The 16,937-nt window shown below is 39.7% G+C and overlaps 1 protein-coding gene across 3 annotated transcripts in view; it reads right to left on the reverse strand.

Annotated features, from left to right (window-relative positions):
• DAAM2 (dishevelled associated activator of morphogenesis 2) overlaps nt 1-16,937 on the reverse strand; it is a 311,847-nt gene that overhangs the window by 66,575 nt on the left and 228,335 nt on the right. For all 3 annotated transcript variants that reach the window (XM_042452668.1, XM_042452654.1, XM_042452662.1), the window contains exons 10-14: nt 15,835-15,952; nt 11,810-11,948; nt 11,482-11,540; nt 10,550-10,734; nt 7,688-8,008 (exon numbers count right to left, since the gene is read on the reverse strand). In XM_042452668.1, the coding sequence (XP_042308602.1) occupies nt 7,688-8,008; nt 10,550-10,734; nt 11,482-11,540; nt 11,810-11,948; nt 15,835-15,952 (822 nt within the window). The remainder of the gene's footprint in view (nt 1-7,687; nt 8,009-10,549; nt 10,735-11,481; nt 11,541-11,809; nt 11,949-15,834; nt 15,953-16,937) is intronic.

The raw sequence follows: 16,937 nt of genomic DNA on the forward strand, positions 1-16,937 counted from the left end.
GGTCTGTACCCCGCCATACTAAAAAAACCAATGTGATTAGTGCCTAAAAAAAGGAATGGCTCTCACATTTAAATGAAAAGGAACCAAGTAACATCTATATTTTTAAAGAAATTTGGGGCACTGTGATACAAGTCCATTTCATGATCAATAGACTGTGACAGAGAATATTGTTCATTAACTCCATCACATTTCAGGAAGCAGATGAAGGAACACTCAATACTAGATTGTTACATTTTTACAATATAGCTAACCAGCTGATAGCCACACAAATCTCCCTTTAAAAGGGTTCTCCTATGGCAGGAATGAGGGGTCCTGCAGTTGTTGTTGCACTGAAACACCTATCAGCCTTAGCCTACATAACCTGAAGTGAAGGATTCTTGCAGTTGCAGTCTAACAACATTTGGAGGTCCGTATGTTTCCTAGCTGAAGCCAAGTCCACACACTTGTCAACCTTTCATGAACTTTTTAACACACAGTTTGAATGTTGGGGGAAATTGTGTTTATACAAGTTCATAAATGGTTGATAAACAGAATTTCTTGTTCATGAGAAATAACCATTCTAACATGACATCAAAGCTTCCCACCAGGATTGCTGTATGCTATTTGAATCTGTCCCTCATGGTGACTTTCAGTTTCATTTTGACAAAGAACCTTGCCCCCCAAATTTTGTATATCTAAAGTTGGCATATGGAACCTGTGGTCCATGGCTTAAACACATGAAACCATCAGACCTATAGACTAGCAGAGAAACAACAAACAGGAACTGTAGAGTCCTGCCAATTCTGTGCACTTTTGGTTCTAACTCCACCAACCTCTGGCTATGGTCCCAATGACTTTTCCTGTGAGTCAACAAAGGCTTTTAAATTCATTTTAGAATCAAGAGACAGAAATGTATGTCTTACATTTCTTTCTACAAAAAAAAGTTTTTAAATATAGTCCAGAATACTGAAGTATTTTGCTTTCTCTTTGTTAAGGGTTCTGAAGAACATGGGCTAACAACAGATTCATTTGTGTTATGCTTATGCTTTCATGTATTCAGGTGCAATATTTCTCACAAGTAAAGATAATAAAAGTAAGACTCTCAAAGGAAATTAGTGGGTTGCTGCAGTTTCCTCACTAAAAACAACAACATCCTCCTCCCAAGCTCTTGAATGGCCCCAGAGGAACAAAGTGGATGTAAATTACTTTACCAACACAAACTGAAAAATATTTCCTCATGTTTAAAGGAGGCAATGGAGCTGCATTTTCCCTCTTTGTTGAAAGAATGACATAAGGCCTTACCAGCCTAAACCAAAAGTGAAACCCAGATTACTCGAGGACTGAAAACAAGCAATCACTGTCATTCATAGTCTGCACTGAAACATGGTTCAAGCAACAGAAGAGGCCTGGGCCCTACTTTGCACCCTAGAATCTCCAATAACAGAAAGGAAAAGATTTGGCCTGACGTGCATACAATAAGATGAATGATGACTTCTGAAATCTACTGGCCAGTCTAGCTGGGGGATTCTGCGAACTGTGGTCCAACAAGTAACTTTTCCCAGCCTTGAGAGTGGCACTACCAAGCCCAATTCACAAAATATCTGATTCAATTCAAATGAGCATAGTTTAAATAAGTATCAGTGAGAGGAGAACTACTTTATATGAGATATATACAGGAAGAAGACAGGGCAAGCTTCATTTTTGCTGTTCCAGAGAATGGGATTCAAATTACAAGAAAGATGATTTTGACTACTTCCTGAAGTACCTCTGATTTTGTATCAAGATTAGATGGCCATTTCTCAGTGGTGCTTTAGCAGTGGGTTCCTGCATTGATAGAAGTTGGACTAACGGCCCTCTGGATACCTTTGAACTCTGTGATTCAGTGGTCTCCTCATTATTACTGTATTATCATCTTATTCTCCTTCTTCTCCTCTGCCTTCTCCACCTCTTTCTTCTTGAAAAGCAACTATACATTTGTTCACAGGAGCAAGACTGGGGTAGGAGCTGTTTCCCCCTTCTCAGAACAGATTAAATTTCCTCAATTTAAATGGCTCCCTTCCAAACTATTCACAGGGGAAACAGTATTTTCCCTTCACAGTGAAACAGCAGGGGTTGTGTATTGCCACAATTTAATTTTATGAATGAGAAAGTGGCACAAGAAGAATGGGTTAATTCAACCATGGACCTCTTAAGTAACAGACTTTTCTCTGTGGTAATGGGGTCAGGGTGCCAAGACGTCTTAACAAACAACAGTGACTATCTCTAGAGAGCAATCGAAGGACTTGGGAGTTTTTAAACTAGAATCAACCCTACTGTGAGCCAAGTGACATGAAGAACGTGAGCCAAGGAAAGCATGAGCTGATCAACTTGAACATTAGCGTTGTGTGATGGCCGTTCTTACTGATGGATTACACCATTGAGAATGGTTAGTTTATAACAATGTCTTGTCAATGTTGATACGATGTATAAGGACCATGCAGCTCTCTCAGTACAGTTCACACAACAGAATTGGAATAAAATCATTTAAGTGCATCAGTACAAAAAGCAAAATCAATATAAAAGCTACAACAACATGCTGTCTAGAGCAAACCAGCAACACATCTAGAACCAAACAAGAAAGAATAAATTAAAGGGGGTGGGGTGAGAAGGTTTATACAAACCAGTAGAAGTAGATGTAAACATTTAGATCTTTAAAGCCCATCAGAAAATATGCAAAGAGGCAGCCAAGGTATTTTTTTCTAAAGCACATACGGCTGCAATGATGGGGCCACCACTGAAATGGTCATATCCCCTGTATCCACCCCTCAACTTGATGGGCCTTGCCAATGGGCCAGAGGGCAGAGCTTAAGTAGCTAATCCTAATTGGGTTGGTAGTGTTGGATGAGGGAAGGTGTATCTCCAAATAATCTGGTTCCAAACCATTTATGGCCTAAAAGTTTAGGCACAGTATTTTGAGCTGGGCCTGAATTTTCATTGCCAACCATTGCTCCAAGTTCAGCTTCAGGTGGTTAGCCATCATTCAGTCCATAACTGCCTAGATACACCTCGTCAAAAACCTCCACAATCTCCCTAGAGTTCACATATAGAGAAAAGAGGTACTGCTGTATGTCATCCGTATGATGAAAATCGCTTCCTCAATATCAAATGCCTCATGGCACAATGTATATCCCAGGCTTGTCTAGGTTTTAACTAATGAAGCACCTTGGGAAACTACAGAAGCATTCATTAGCCAGAAAATATTAATAAATTACAAACTCTATCATATCCTGCCTCTTAAACACCCAAACTATTCTTGCAGGCCCCAAACAGCATTTTATTAACTCCCAAGCCCCCATTTATTAGCACAGCTGCCTCCATTCTTAACCAGAGGGAACGATAAGTCTGTGATCACTGTACACTAAACAGAAACACCTGTGTTTCTCTTTGCTATCCCTTCCCTGTGTATGTATGTAGTTGTTACATCTTTTCTGCAAAGCACTAAGTTCTATGTTCTGAAAATGAAAATAAATCCCTCTCTTACATTCTCTCCCACAGCCCCACGTGGCTCTGACAGACAAGCACAAGCGGAGCTGCAAATATTTCACTTCATCTTATTTTTAAAAGAAAAGGAGAGTGTGAGAGAGAATTCTTGTGGCATTCCAGAGGTCCCAGGACACTCATTCCAAATGCCTGAGTTGAGCCCTGAGTGACTTGGAGTCTAAAAAAGAGCGTGGAGTTTTAGGCAGCAGCCCAAATCCAACACAGACACTGTTCTATCTGTAATTTTTTAAAAAGCAACTAAAAGAGAAATAAGGGTGGTACAGAATATAAGGGTGGGAGAAGTTGCAAAGTTTAACAATACTCTTCAATACTCATGCAGTCTGGATAACCTTCAAGGAGGATGTACTACAGGGGTTTTAACTAGAAAAAAAGAGAGCATTTATATACCTGACTGTGCAATGAATAAGCTGCTGTCAATGCTGCACCTATCTTAAAAATTTCCTATGCAACTATTCTAGACTGAGAGCTGCTGTTGACAGTTCTGCCTATGTGTAACCACAGTCAAAAAACCTGTTCTTAATGAAAGCAGCAGCATCTAAATGCTTCTTTCTAGAGATTTTCCTCCAACAACATATATTTGACAACATATCATCTGAAGCAGTCCTTGGTGATATAGCAGTATCATGGGATTAGGCATGCACAAATCAATATGAGTGTTTATTCCATCCAAAACGTCTTGGTTGTCAGATTTTTTCATATTTAAATTAGTTTCATCTTATTTCTATATAAGTTTGTAATTTTTAAAAAAAACTGCAAGAAAGTCCACACACATCTTCACATTTTTGCCCAGACTTTTTTTCCAATGAATGCAAGAAATTTTCATGTACATAATGCATTCTGTACATCATTTTGACTAGTATAACCATTTGTGTACCCATTTTCCCACTAAAGATGTTTTCTGCAAATAAAACTGCTAAAATATAAAATCTGTGATTGGCAAAGCAGAACTACATTTGGGTTTGCCATACTGGTTCAGAAAATGTGAATTACCAAATCTCTCTGCCATCTCTAATTCATACAGACAACATTATGGTGGCTGGGTCCCTGGAGAGATTCCCAAAACATATACTCCCTTTGTGCACATGTGTAAGCAATCTTGTTGGAGGTATAGCTTTATGCTTCAGTTGATTAGATGCGGTGGAGCTGCTGGACCAAGAGGAGCATTCCCTGGTATCAGAATTATAAGATTCAGGATGATAGTGTCTCAGTTGGTCTTACTTGTAGAGGCATCTCAGTGGCAGGAATACCAACATTATTTCTGCCTCTTCAATCCCACTGCTGCTGGAAAACAGGTCCAGAGTGGGTGGTAAATGCTATCCACACTTGGAGGAAAGCAAACATTTTTATCTTGGTAGCTTGCAAGTCTGTATGTGTGGAAGTGCCAAGAGTAGCATGGAGCCCCTGAGGATCCTGCAGCATTTGTTTCAATTGTCCTGGTGATAATCTAGCTTTGATCACATATCACTAGGTTTGCCAGGTCAATAAGAACACATTAAGAACCCTGGTGGCACAGTGGTTAAATGCTGTACTGTAGCCACTCACTCAAAACCATAAGGTTGCGAGTTCAATACCAGCGAAAGAGCTCAAGCTTGACTCAGGCTTGCATCCTTCCGAGGTTGCTAAAATGAGTGCCCAGCCTGTTGGGGGCAATTTGCTTACAATGTGAAGTCGAAGGCTTTCATGGCCGGCATCCATAGTTTTTTGTGGGTTTTTCAGGCTATGTGTCCATGTTCTAGCAGAGTTTCTTCCTGACGTTTCGCCAGCATCTGTGGCTGGCATCTTCAGAGAATGTTTGCCTAGAAAGGACTTGGCTATATACACTTTGTAAACCACTTAGGGAGTGCTTGTGCACTGATAAGCAGTATAGAAATGCACTTGCTATTGCTATTAAAACACATAAACACAGGATACATTAAAATCCAACATAGAAATAAAAATATAACAGTTTACAATACATACCATATATATTTGACTATAAGTCGACCTCGTGTATAAGTCGAGGCCAACCTTTGGGGGCGAAAACATAAATTTTCATATGCCCCATGAATAAGTTGGGGGTCAAACTTCCTGAGGCAGCTTGGCATCTCCAAAGCCAGGCTTCTGGCCTGCCCAGCATCTCCAAAACGAGGCTCTATCCCTGGGGGAAAAGCTTGGTGACAGCAAGGCTTCTGGGCAAGCGATCGCCCTGCCCAGCATCTCCAAAGCCAGGCTCTTTCCCTGGGGAAAAAAAGGCTGGCTATGGAGAGGCTTCTGGGCGAGTGATTGCCCTGCCCAGCATTTCCAAAGCCAGGCTCTTTCCCTGGGAAAAAGCCTGTCTATGGAGAGGCTTCTGAGCGAGCAATCGCCCTTCCTAGCCTCTCCTCAGCCAGGCTCTTTTCCTGGGGAAAACCCCGGCATGGAGAGGCTTTTGGGTGAGCGATCACCCTTCATAAGCCTCTCCCCAGTCGGGCTGTCCCTTGCAGGGAGGATTGGATCAATTACCTATGGACCCGTGTATAAGTCGATCCAGGTTTTTTGGGTCAATTCTTTGACCTAAATTTCTCGACTTATACACGAGTATATATGGTAGTTTTAAATCACCTGGCTAGGCCTGATGGAAAAGATAGGTATTTAATACTGTTTTAAATTTCAATAGTATCTTTAGTTGTTCAACCTCTCCTGGCAGGTCATTCCACAGACTAGGAGTAGCTGATGAAAATGTCCTCTGGTTGCAAGTTACCAGTCTAATTCTAGTTCAAGACTATCCTAAGCCCTGAAATTTCAGTGCCAAAACCTGAGACCTAGGAATGACCCCTTCTGCTGTCACTAGGGAATGGGCCCTAATGATATCATTAAGCATAATATATTAAGCATCAACCACAGCTTTACCAAGTATTCCATTCAAATATAAAACACAAAGTTTATTAAAAAGTTTATGACCAATATATATGTACATAAACTTTTCAAGGAAGTGCTCTTGCCTGAGATTCCTCCACTTTACCCTGAGGACTAAAGAAGAGGGGCCAGGTCCTCAGATGTAGGAGCCCTATTTACCATGTATCACAGAAAAATATAGGATGAATTCAGCAACGTAAGTTTAGGAGCTACTAAACACATATACTGTTTATAGCTGCATACTTTATCCAGTAGATGATAAGAGGGTATAGTGAATCTATTTGTTTTAATTTGATTGAATTTTTCATTTCTCATATTGTAACATTTGTTTCTGCCCACATTCATACTCGTTTGCAAGCACAGCAAAATCTGTCAAAAATTCAGTACTATGTGTACAGTTATCACTAGGTATCCAGGAACTTCTTCCAGTGTAAACACTATTTGCAATTTTTATTTATTATTTTTGTGCACACTTAACCTTAATATATGCATATTAGTGTGCTTTATTAAGCTGTCAACTGAGTCACAACATTCTGAAAAAAATGTACATTTAAAAACATAAGTGCATTCCAGTTCTGTTACAAGTCTGGAAGGTCCAAATTTGGTTAGGTTTTTTAAAAACAAAAACCTGATTATTAAATCATGAGAGTTATACCCCACCTCACTCTCAAAAAGGGCACTCAAGGTATTTAACCATATTAAAATAAAATTAAATAAACACAAATGGAATTGGAAACACACCAACAAGAGGCAAGGGGGAGATCCGCTCTTTAAAGAGCCCCTTCAGCAGTAATACATGCAAAAGTTCCTCCTGACCAGAAATATCTCTTCCTACCATCAGGAGAAAAGGGAGGGGGCTAGCCATGAATTCTGTCAAAAATTGCATATCTGGCCAGGGTCAAGAGTACCCAGACTTTAAGCAAAAGACCTCCACTTTCAAATAGGTGCGTTTGCTGAAAGGGAGTTAGCAGAAAGCCTGTAACTAGCCAAGCCTCAGCTTTGGACTCAATGGAGCTCATTTTTAAAACCTATAATTCTAAAACTCAATAAAATCACTATCCAAGCTGGAACCATCCCAAGAAAACAAAGGTAAAATCAGTACAGTTTTCATATCCTTCAACCAACGGCTATATGCTCATTTGCAGTATTTGTGTCTGGAAAAAGCTACTTGATCAGCAAGGTCTTTCTGGGTAAACTTTTTAACAGCAATTATCTCTAAGATCCTAATTCAGCAATCTCAGATATTCCAACCAACAGCACAAGGTATGTAGAAAGTAACACTCCTGTTATTTACCTCACTCAGTTTGGACCAGTTGAACGACTTCAGTGGATGAGATGGCTGTGGGATTGATTTCTTCTTTAGGCTGGTCCCACTGCTGCTGAAGGTGGAAGTGGAGGAAAGTGGAGGCATGCCCACGTTGAAGAATGGTGGTGCTCCAGGAGGGGGAGGAGGTCCTCCTGGTGGAGGAGGTGGAGCTGGTGGAGGCGGGCAGCTGGAGAATGGAAGAGGTGGTGGAGGAGGCGGTAAGGGGTCCAATGACGGTAGAGAGGACAGAGCAAATGGGCCACCAGGAGGTAGCTGAGGAGGAGGTGGGAAGGAAACGCTGCCCCCTTGCTGGAAAAAAAGAGGAGAATATTTTAACACTAGTTTTTAACAAGAAGCGTGTTAGTCCTTCAGATTTCCATAGATCAGTAAAGTAAAGAAGTATTTTCTATCATTGTTTGAGAGGGCAGAAGAAAAAAATGTTCACAAAATTTTAGACCAACAACAACACACCTTAAAGATGACAACAACACACCTTAAAGACACCACAATTGAGCACTATTCAGAAAAGAATAGTGGGGAAGGAATAACTGTTAGAGTGCTTGGAGGATGACTGCTACTGCAGCAAAGTAAATGTGGAAGGGAGGGAGGGAAGAGGGAAGGAAAGAAGAAAAAGTAAAGAAAAGAAGGAAGGAAAGGAAAGATAAGAGGAAAGGAAAGGAAGAATATGGCCACTGCTGCCACTTTTCTGGTAAACTGTCAGCACTTTTGGATATTCTGGAGTGCCTGCCTGTTATAGATATTCTGCCTTCTCATCCCTAACCCTCTGAAAAGGTTTACTACAATCCTTTGGTGTAGCTATAGTTCTATCACAGATTAGCAGAAAATATTTGTTATTGTGTCCAGTGATGTATTTCTTCAGTAATTTGCTTCTCCAAGTAAGCAGCAAGTAAATTTTAGCAATTTTCTTCCCACTGTAAGAAAGTTTTTGAAAACTACACAATTTTCAAAGTATATTCACAACTGGAGCACATTCTGTGAAAAAAAACTGCATAGAAAATTCTGTGCAAATAAACAACAATGTTGTGAGTTTTGTCACCAATTACATTTTCTGTGGATGAAACAGCTTTTTCTGGGCAAAAGATAATACTTCATGTACATAAAGTGCTGTTTTCTGGACAGAAAATATTGTTTTCTATGCAAAACAACCACATGCTAATTTTGCACAGAACAAGCCCTGAACTGCAAAGATTCTCAGAAATCCAAAATTCTACTTATCAGGGTTTCTCAACACTTGAAAACATGTTTCCTGAACATTTTCCAAATATTTTTGAATATTTTTTCTATCCCTAGCTATGTGCCTTGAACTCATTTCTGATTAATGGTGACCATAGGGTGACCCTATCATGGGTTTTCTTGGTAAGATATGTCCAAGTATTCAGAGGCACAGCTGTGTTTGTCTGAAATATCACTATGCAAAGGGATCTTGTAGCACTTTTGAGACTAACTGTATGAAAGAAGTTGTAGCATAAGCTTGTATAGACTTAAGTCTTACGTTACAACTTCTTTGGCATAGTTAGTTTCAAAGATGGTACAAAATCTGTATGTTCAAGATATGTTTGCCATTGCTTTCCTCTAAGGTTGAGAAAGCATGATATGCCCAAGGTCACCCAGTGGGTTTGCATGGCTGAGTGGAGATGCAAACTCTAGTATCTCAGAGTCCCAGTCCAATTCTCAGACCACCACACTATATGTCTCTTACAGCAACTATGGTGTGAAGCAGACAGCCCATCAGCAGTGGCCACCACCTCAAGTCACCCGGAAGCCATCCAGCATGTAATTACTGGCACGACTTCCAGACAACCTGGGGGCATATCGTGTATAAACGCCCCTAAGCTGGCTTGAAGCTGGTTGAAGCTGCCAGCCTGTTCCAGCACAAAGTCTGTATAACAATGACAACAACAACAACAACAACAATGAACTTTACAAATCTTAAATTATGGTTAATTCTGGTAAGCTTTGTACACTGAATTATATTTTAATAGCAGATTGAATTTCCTTTCTGTTCTCTGCCCTTCTGAAGTTAAAAGAGAAGGAGGGAGATGTCCAGGTGCCACATTTTTCTTGTTCCGATGTCTCAATCCAAATTTATCAAATATAGCATTATTTAACTGCCATGGTTCAATGTTCTGGCATTCTGGCAATTGTACTTTGTTGTGGCACCAGAGTAGAGCTCTGTAATTCCCAGAATTCCATAGCATTGAGCCATGGCAGTTAAAGTGGTATCAAACTGGATTATTTTTACAGTTTGGATGCACCCATGGAAATACCTTATGGAATTGTTGTGGTTTGCAGTTTATGGAGAGGTATTCAGAATTCTCTACTGCCTCACCAGACTACAAACTGGAGGATCCCACAGGATGTAGCCATGCCAGTTGAAGTGGAGGGGAATTAGAGTAACTGTGTAGTTTGAAAGGGTATCAAAATTGATTTTCAATTTTGATTCTTCTAAACTGACTTCCAGTTTTGGTTTTCTTCTGTTCAGTAAGGTACAGAAGCCAATTCTAGAACAGATGTAGCCCACAGTGCTCCAAATGGGGTAAATCTGGCCCTGTTCCCCCCACAGTTACCATCTCTTATTTAGGCCAAAGATAACAAATTACCTTATGGTACAACAAAATACATGTGGCCTCCAAATATTGCATAAAATAAAACTGAATCAGTGAAATCACTCACCATATGGTTGTCATTTCTTACCAGATAATTTATTAAGCTTATCGCAAGCGTACAGCTACCTATAAACTTTACTTTCTTTCCTGTGACAAAGGGACAAAACACCACCTGTTTGTTTCTGCAGATTATGGAAAGAGAAGAAAAGACTTAATAACCTACTGAGAACTCATTGAGTTGAGCTACAAGGTCAGTCATTTGGTCCCGGGTTTGGCGTAGTTCCACAGATTCCCTCTGTAGCTTGTCCTTCATTTTATTCAGTGTCTTCATCATATCATCTTTCTCTTGAGTCTTTATCTCACATTCCCTTTCCTTCTTCTCTAGCCTACTCATCAACTCAGCATGTTCTGGGAACAAAAGTAGAGAGAAGTGTGAAATGATTCAGGCAACTGAGATTTGAATTATCTCCAAAGATAATATACACAACTACAAACCTCTGAATATTGTCAACCGTATCGTGCAGGGAAGTGCGGGATTTGTATAGACTTAATGGCGCATTACAGACCGCCCAAAAGCCGCCGTCATTAGCTGTGCCAAGAAGCCCCAGCGGCCAGACCATGAGGCTTCCCGGCGCAGCTAAAAAGAAGCGCTGAAATGGGGCTTCTTTTTGGCACCTGGAAGTGGCGCTGCGAGGTGTGAGGCATGCACTCATGGTATCACTTCCGCCGCATCATGTCCAGACGCTGTGCGTTCGAGACGTAAAGATGGTGGTGCGCGTACTAGGGACGGGGCCAATTAAGAAGGTAAGACCCTTCCTAACCCTAGCACGCCCCTTTCTAACCCTAGTACGCACGGAGCGCGTACTAAATGGCAGTCTGTAACGTGCCAATAATAACTTAGATTAAGAGCATCTACTTTTTCGACTGTCTGGAAACTCATCTGTTTTCAAATTCTAGCTCAGTTAGAATGGGCAACTTGGTCAAATAATTATCCTGCAGCCACCATTTACCATCTACACAGTGTTAATAACAGTGACCCATATAACACTTAACCTCAACAAATGACAAGCTTTGACCACCCCATCACCACCTGGAGATAAATGATTAAAAACAGGTTTTCATTCGGCTCCTTCGGAGCACAAGATGGTCACTTACCTTTTCGGAATTTCTCTGCCTGATCTCGCCACTGTTTCACTTCATTCTCATTTACCAACCTGGGTGGAGATAAAGCCAGATCACATGAGATCCATTCCAAAGTAATTACATACAAATACTCCTAGGAAACAAGAAAAGCCCACTAATTTATGATGTGATTGTCTATATGATTATTAGTTTATTAATAGAGGTCACATAGAAAATGCCATTTTTATGCAGATTATACTAGATAGAAATTTGATCTTTTCCCTTAAACATAGCATATACATTAAGAGATCTTCATGTTTAAAATATTGCATAAATGATTGGAAGTTATCTTGTTCCTTACATCTTAATGATATTCTTGACATTGAAGTTTTCTAGAGGAGCTATATCTGGATCATCCCCTCGCTCATCCTGAAGAACAATTTGCTGTAGTATTCTGTCTAACAGCTGCCATTTTTGAAAAGTTCCCCCATTTCGTTTATCTGCAATGACAAATGTCAATAAGAAAAATTAGGGAATGAATTGTCCACATATGGCTTTGATTGTATTTAGTGAATACTCCTGCTGTTTCTTCTTTGAATGTTACAACTGGATCCATGTGAAAATACACTTCTCACTCTGGTTACTTTTTAAGTTGTTTTTGTATATAAAAATTATGAAGCACTTCCTGATTGTCTAACTTCTGTATTTCACCAGTCATTAGAATAATATTAGATGTGATGATATTAGGGGTTGGGTTGCAGGAGAAGGAAAGTCTGGAGCATAGCAGCAACAAATTAGAAAATAAGTCATTATAATTACTTTATTTTCCAATTGCAAAATTATTACATTGTGTTTGAACTGTAACAATGAATAAGTTAATTCATTTTGTGGTATAACTATATCTGTTAGGCTGTATCTGCACTGAAGAAATAACAAAGTTTGATACTGTTTTAAACCTGAGATTTGTAGCTTGTTATGGCACCACAGTTTTCTGACAGAGAAGGCTAAATATCTCACAAAACTACAAACTGAGTATTGAGCCATGGCAGTTAAAGCAAACTGTGGTATTATGGCACTGCAGATGCAAATTTGGTTACTTTCATAATTAGAGTTGTGGCCTCACTAACTGATGCAAAAAGAGTATCCCATGGTTTCAAGTGCTGGCTCATACACCATGCTACTGTGTCTTGCTTCATTATGGGCATTGAGGCAACCAAAAAGTAGATAGGATGAGAGTGTGTTTGGTACCATAGAACAATGCCTTGTGGAAGTTAAAGAATTCAAAGATATAGCTGTGTTAGTATGTAGAATCAGTATGTAGAGAGATCTTGTAGCACCTTTGAGACTAACTGAAAAAAAAGAAGTTGGCTGCATGAGCTTTCATAAACTAAAGTATACCTCCTCAGATGCAAATGGAAAAGTTGTTTGTGTGTTTTATATAACTAAGAATAACTGTTTTAGTTAGCTTTTAGAAGGAAGTAAAGAGTTACTTTTAAAATGTATATATAACTACAGTGGTTATTAACTGTCAGGGGTGAGGTAGGCTGTGGAACTATACCTGTAACAGAGTGGCGGATCCTTGGAGATATAGTCCAAAAAAACAGCTTCCATGTTTTGAATTTTTCTTTTATTTAAGAATGTTCCTCCTGAGTACAGGGCAATGCAAGGCTAACTGTAACAAATACATGGGATGGCCTACATTGACCAAAACATTGCAAGTAACTTCAAGTTGACATATTCCCTAAGACTTTAAGTCCATGTGGACGTGCATAAAATCATCTACCTCTGCTTTAATTGTGATAAGAGTAGCAAATCTCATGCCTAGCAAGTATAGCATTTGTATAACCATTCTTTTACTGGATATGTCAAAAATGTACTAGTTGTTAATGTCCTGGCCACATCCTAGCCTCCCTTGCCTTTGGTTCCCTGAGAAAACACATATACAGTGCACCATACATGGCTTCAACCTTACGCTGAAGCTGCACAGCAATTGAGCAAATGGCATGTACACCATGAGCACACGCCCCATTGTTTCCAATAGGGCATGAGCATATGCGAAATTCCCCACATAAGGGAAGGGCCCACTGTATTACTTTATTCTTCATTTCAAACTATATATTCCTTTTTAAATACATGGTCACTACTGAGCTATGTCAATTTCCTTTACCATCCAGAAATATTTAGTTCAAGAAGATGCATGCTGTATTTCCCAATCCCTATTCTTTGTTATTATAGACTTATATCATGTGAAAATTAATATAGAAGAATCACAGAGGAAAAGCAGTAGGCAACAAAAAGGTCCCCTCTGCTTATTACTTGCAAACAGAATCCTTCCCTCTACATTCATACAAGCCCTCTCTAGAAATCTGAGCCCATGTATTTAAAAAATGTAGAGAGTATACATTGCCTCTTCCCATGCTGCTGCCAATCACTGTTTTAATTCCAACAGACCCAAGAGTCAGCAGAGGTTGCTGGGGGGGGGGATGATGTTTCTCCATGTGAACAGAAGCCCCCATCATATAGCACACAGAAGTACATGGAGGAACATAAATAAGATTCAGATGAACGTACATCAATTCCCCCTTCAGAGCTTCCTTCACTGGAAAGGATGACTGAATATTTCTATATAGCAATGGCCTTATAAAAAGCCTTCGCCTTGCACTATTGACAGGAAGCAAACAATTTGTAGTTGACACTAGATTATTAAATCAAATGGCTTAAAATTCCTGAATTTGTCTCATATTTCTTGAAGAGTATCTGCTAATATGATTTTCCAATTAGAGCTTGAGAACTTTCTCTTTATTCATTCCCATGAGGTGCCAGAAAAATGAAATACTTTTTGTGATGTTCTCCTTTAATGGTTACAGCTTTCATTTGACTTTTTGTTTCAACAACAACAACAACAACAGCAACAAGAATCCCTTAGCCTGTGTCAATTAACAGTGGCACCTGTTTCGCAGACCTTAAGCACAAACATTCTTTTTTGTTTAAGAAACTAATAATTTAATCAAGAAGGACTTAGCTTCCAACTGGACAGCATCCAACTATTCTCTTTTTATTATTGCTAGTTAAACAAGAACAAAACACACCAAAAAAGCTTTCATGTTTGGGGACATTAAATGGAAACATAAAAGAAACTGTCATGAGAAAGCCAATTGTGTGCTAGCTCAAATTCTGGAGTGAACTCAGAATTAACATGCCTCCAGCTTCCTTGTAACTGTGGGAAGAGACTCACTCACTCCCATTGTAATTCTCACTTTATGGCCAGAGTATACAGGTTCCCAGCTACATAGAAGGTTGGAACAGCAACATCAAATTCTTCTAAGCAGTGACATATAGCACATGTGGATCTGCTTCTCAGATTCACTGAATGTAAGCAGTGTCCACTTTCAAGCAACTAACCAACAAGGGTCCTAGCTTGGGTTTGGAGGTGTGTCAACCAGTCATGGATTCGATTACACTCCCTCTGAAAGACTGTGTTTGCAGCTTGGGAGTGCCTCTGGATCCAAATGACAGCTCAGATAGATGCAATGGCCAGGAGTGCATACTATCAGCTTTGGCAGTTAATGCCAGCTGCCCCACTACATAGACCTGGAGGACCTAACTCAACAAATATGGATTCTGATGTTGTATAACAAAATCTGAAGCACCATCCCCCAAAAACACGCCTGAAAGACTACAGAATAGACCTATCTATTATCTCTAAGTAAAATATAATAGTCTAGATGGAAACATTTAGAAGCGAGGAAGTCCTATGAAATTGTTTTGTGTGTTGTTTTCTTTGTTTTGTTTTGTTTTTTTCTTTCACCTTTTTTAATTATCACTATTATTATCACTGTTATTGTTTCTTTTTCTTTTTCTTTTTTAATTAAAAATAAAATGAAGGAATGTCGAAAAGATATGAAGAAATATATGGAATATAAAGAGATAAAAGACATATTTGATAATGATATACAGTGGTGCCTCGGGTTACGAAATTAATTCGTTCCGCGGCCGCTTTCGTAACCCGAAAAGCCTTCGTAAGCCGAATTGCCATAGGCGCTAATGGGGAAAAGCTGCGTTTCGTGCGAAAAAGCCGAAAAAAGCACCAAAAATTTTCTTCGTATCCCGAAAAAACATTCGTAACCCGGAACAATGATTTCCTATGGGATTTTTTCGTATCCCGAAAATTTTGTAACCTGGGTATTTCGTATCCCGAGGTACCACTGTAATACGAGGGAAATGAAGGGACAGAAAATGTGAGTGAATCAACAAGAATAGCATTAAAGTTCTTAAACTATTAAAACCTGAAAGAGACACCTGATCAAATTTCTGCAGCCATGGTATGCAAGCCTGTTACAAAATTGCCTGGCATCCTCCCACCCAAAGTAGTAGTACAACACTCACAAGGCATTTGTAAGCAGTGCTGGAGAACAGATAGTAAATATGGATAAGCATCAGTGTGCTTCAATCTCTTCTTGATCATCTCAAACATCTGGGAGGCGCTCTTTGTGTCAATATGCACCTACAGCAAAAGGAAAAGTGGGGGGAAAGACATGGAACAAACATGAAACATCTCCTAGCTTACATAATGTAAGCTCAAGTAAATCTAACATTCAAGCTGAAGAAGGGGAGATGGCTCATAAAGAGAGATTCTAGTAACGGCAATAACATGCCAAAATGTCATTTATATGGTTTAAAGGGAAATAAATGTGGGGCTAATACAAACTATATCCAACCACATTTTGCTGTCTATTCCAGTTTTGTTTGTATGTGAGAATAGAATCATAGAATCACAGAGTTGAAAGAGACCGCAAGGGCCATCCAGTCCAACCCCCTGCCATGCAGGAAATCCAAATCAAAGCATCCCCGACAGATGGCCATCCAGCCTCTGTTTGAAGACCTCCAGGGAAGGAGACTCCACTACACACCAAGGGAGTGTGTTCCACTGTCAAACAGCCCTTACTGTAAGCCATCAGATATTTGGGGAGGGGTACATGAGTGCATCACACCCCCAAATAAAAATTATGACTCCCAAAATGAAATTATTCTTCAGTCCCTAAATTCCTGGCATTGCAGAGAGCAAGACAGCCAAAATTGTCCTTTCCGAGAACTCTAATTTGCTTTTCTTGCGATCCCTTCTTTCTTATCTTTGGATGCCTAAAGCTGATTGGTAAATGCTCAACTAAAGGTTTACATTACTGCAATGGTAAGGTATTTAAGGACTGAGATAAATTTCATGGTGGGACAGAATTCTTACTTGATGTTTCAACACCTTCATCCCCTTCTCCTGGTAGCAAACCCTGTGCAGATATTCAACAAAACAGACAATACTTGCAAACACAGTCTTTCAAAACCTGACTCGACAATACCTACAGTGCTTTTCAAGTCACTTTATGTCAAGATCCCACACTAGTCTGTTTAGTTGGTTTGACTACCGAGGTGACTATCTTATAGTAATAGTCAAATAGTTACCATTTGGGGTAAGCACACATTAACCATTGCAGCCA

This window comes from Sceloporus undulatus, chromosome 1, assembly GCF_019175285.1.
Source record: "Sceloporus undulatus isolate JIND9_A2432 ecotype Alabama chromosome 1, SceUnd_v1.1, whole genome shotgun sequence".
In the NCBI taxonomy this organism is placed as follows: domain Eukaryota; kingdom Metazoa; phylum Chordata; class Lepidosauria; order Squamata; family Phrynosomatidae; genus Sceloporus; species Sceloporus undulatus.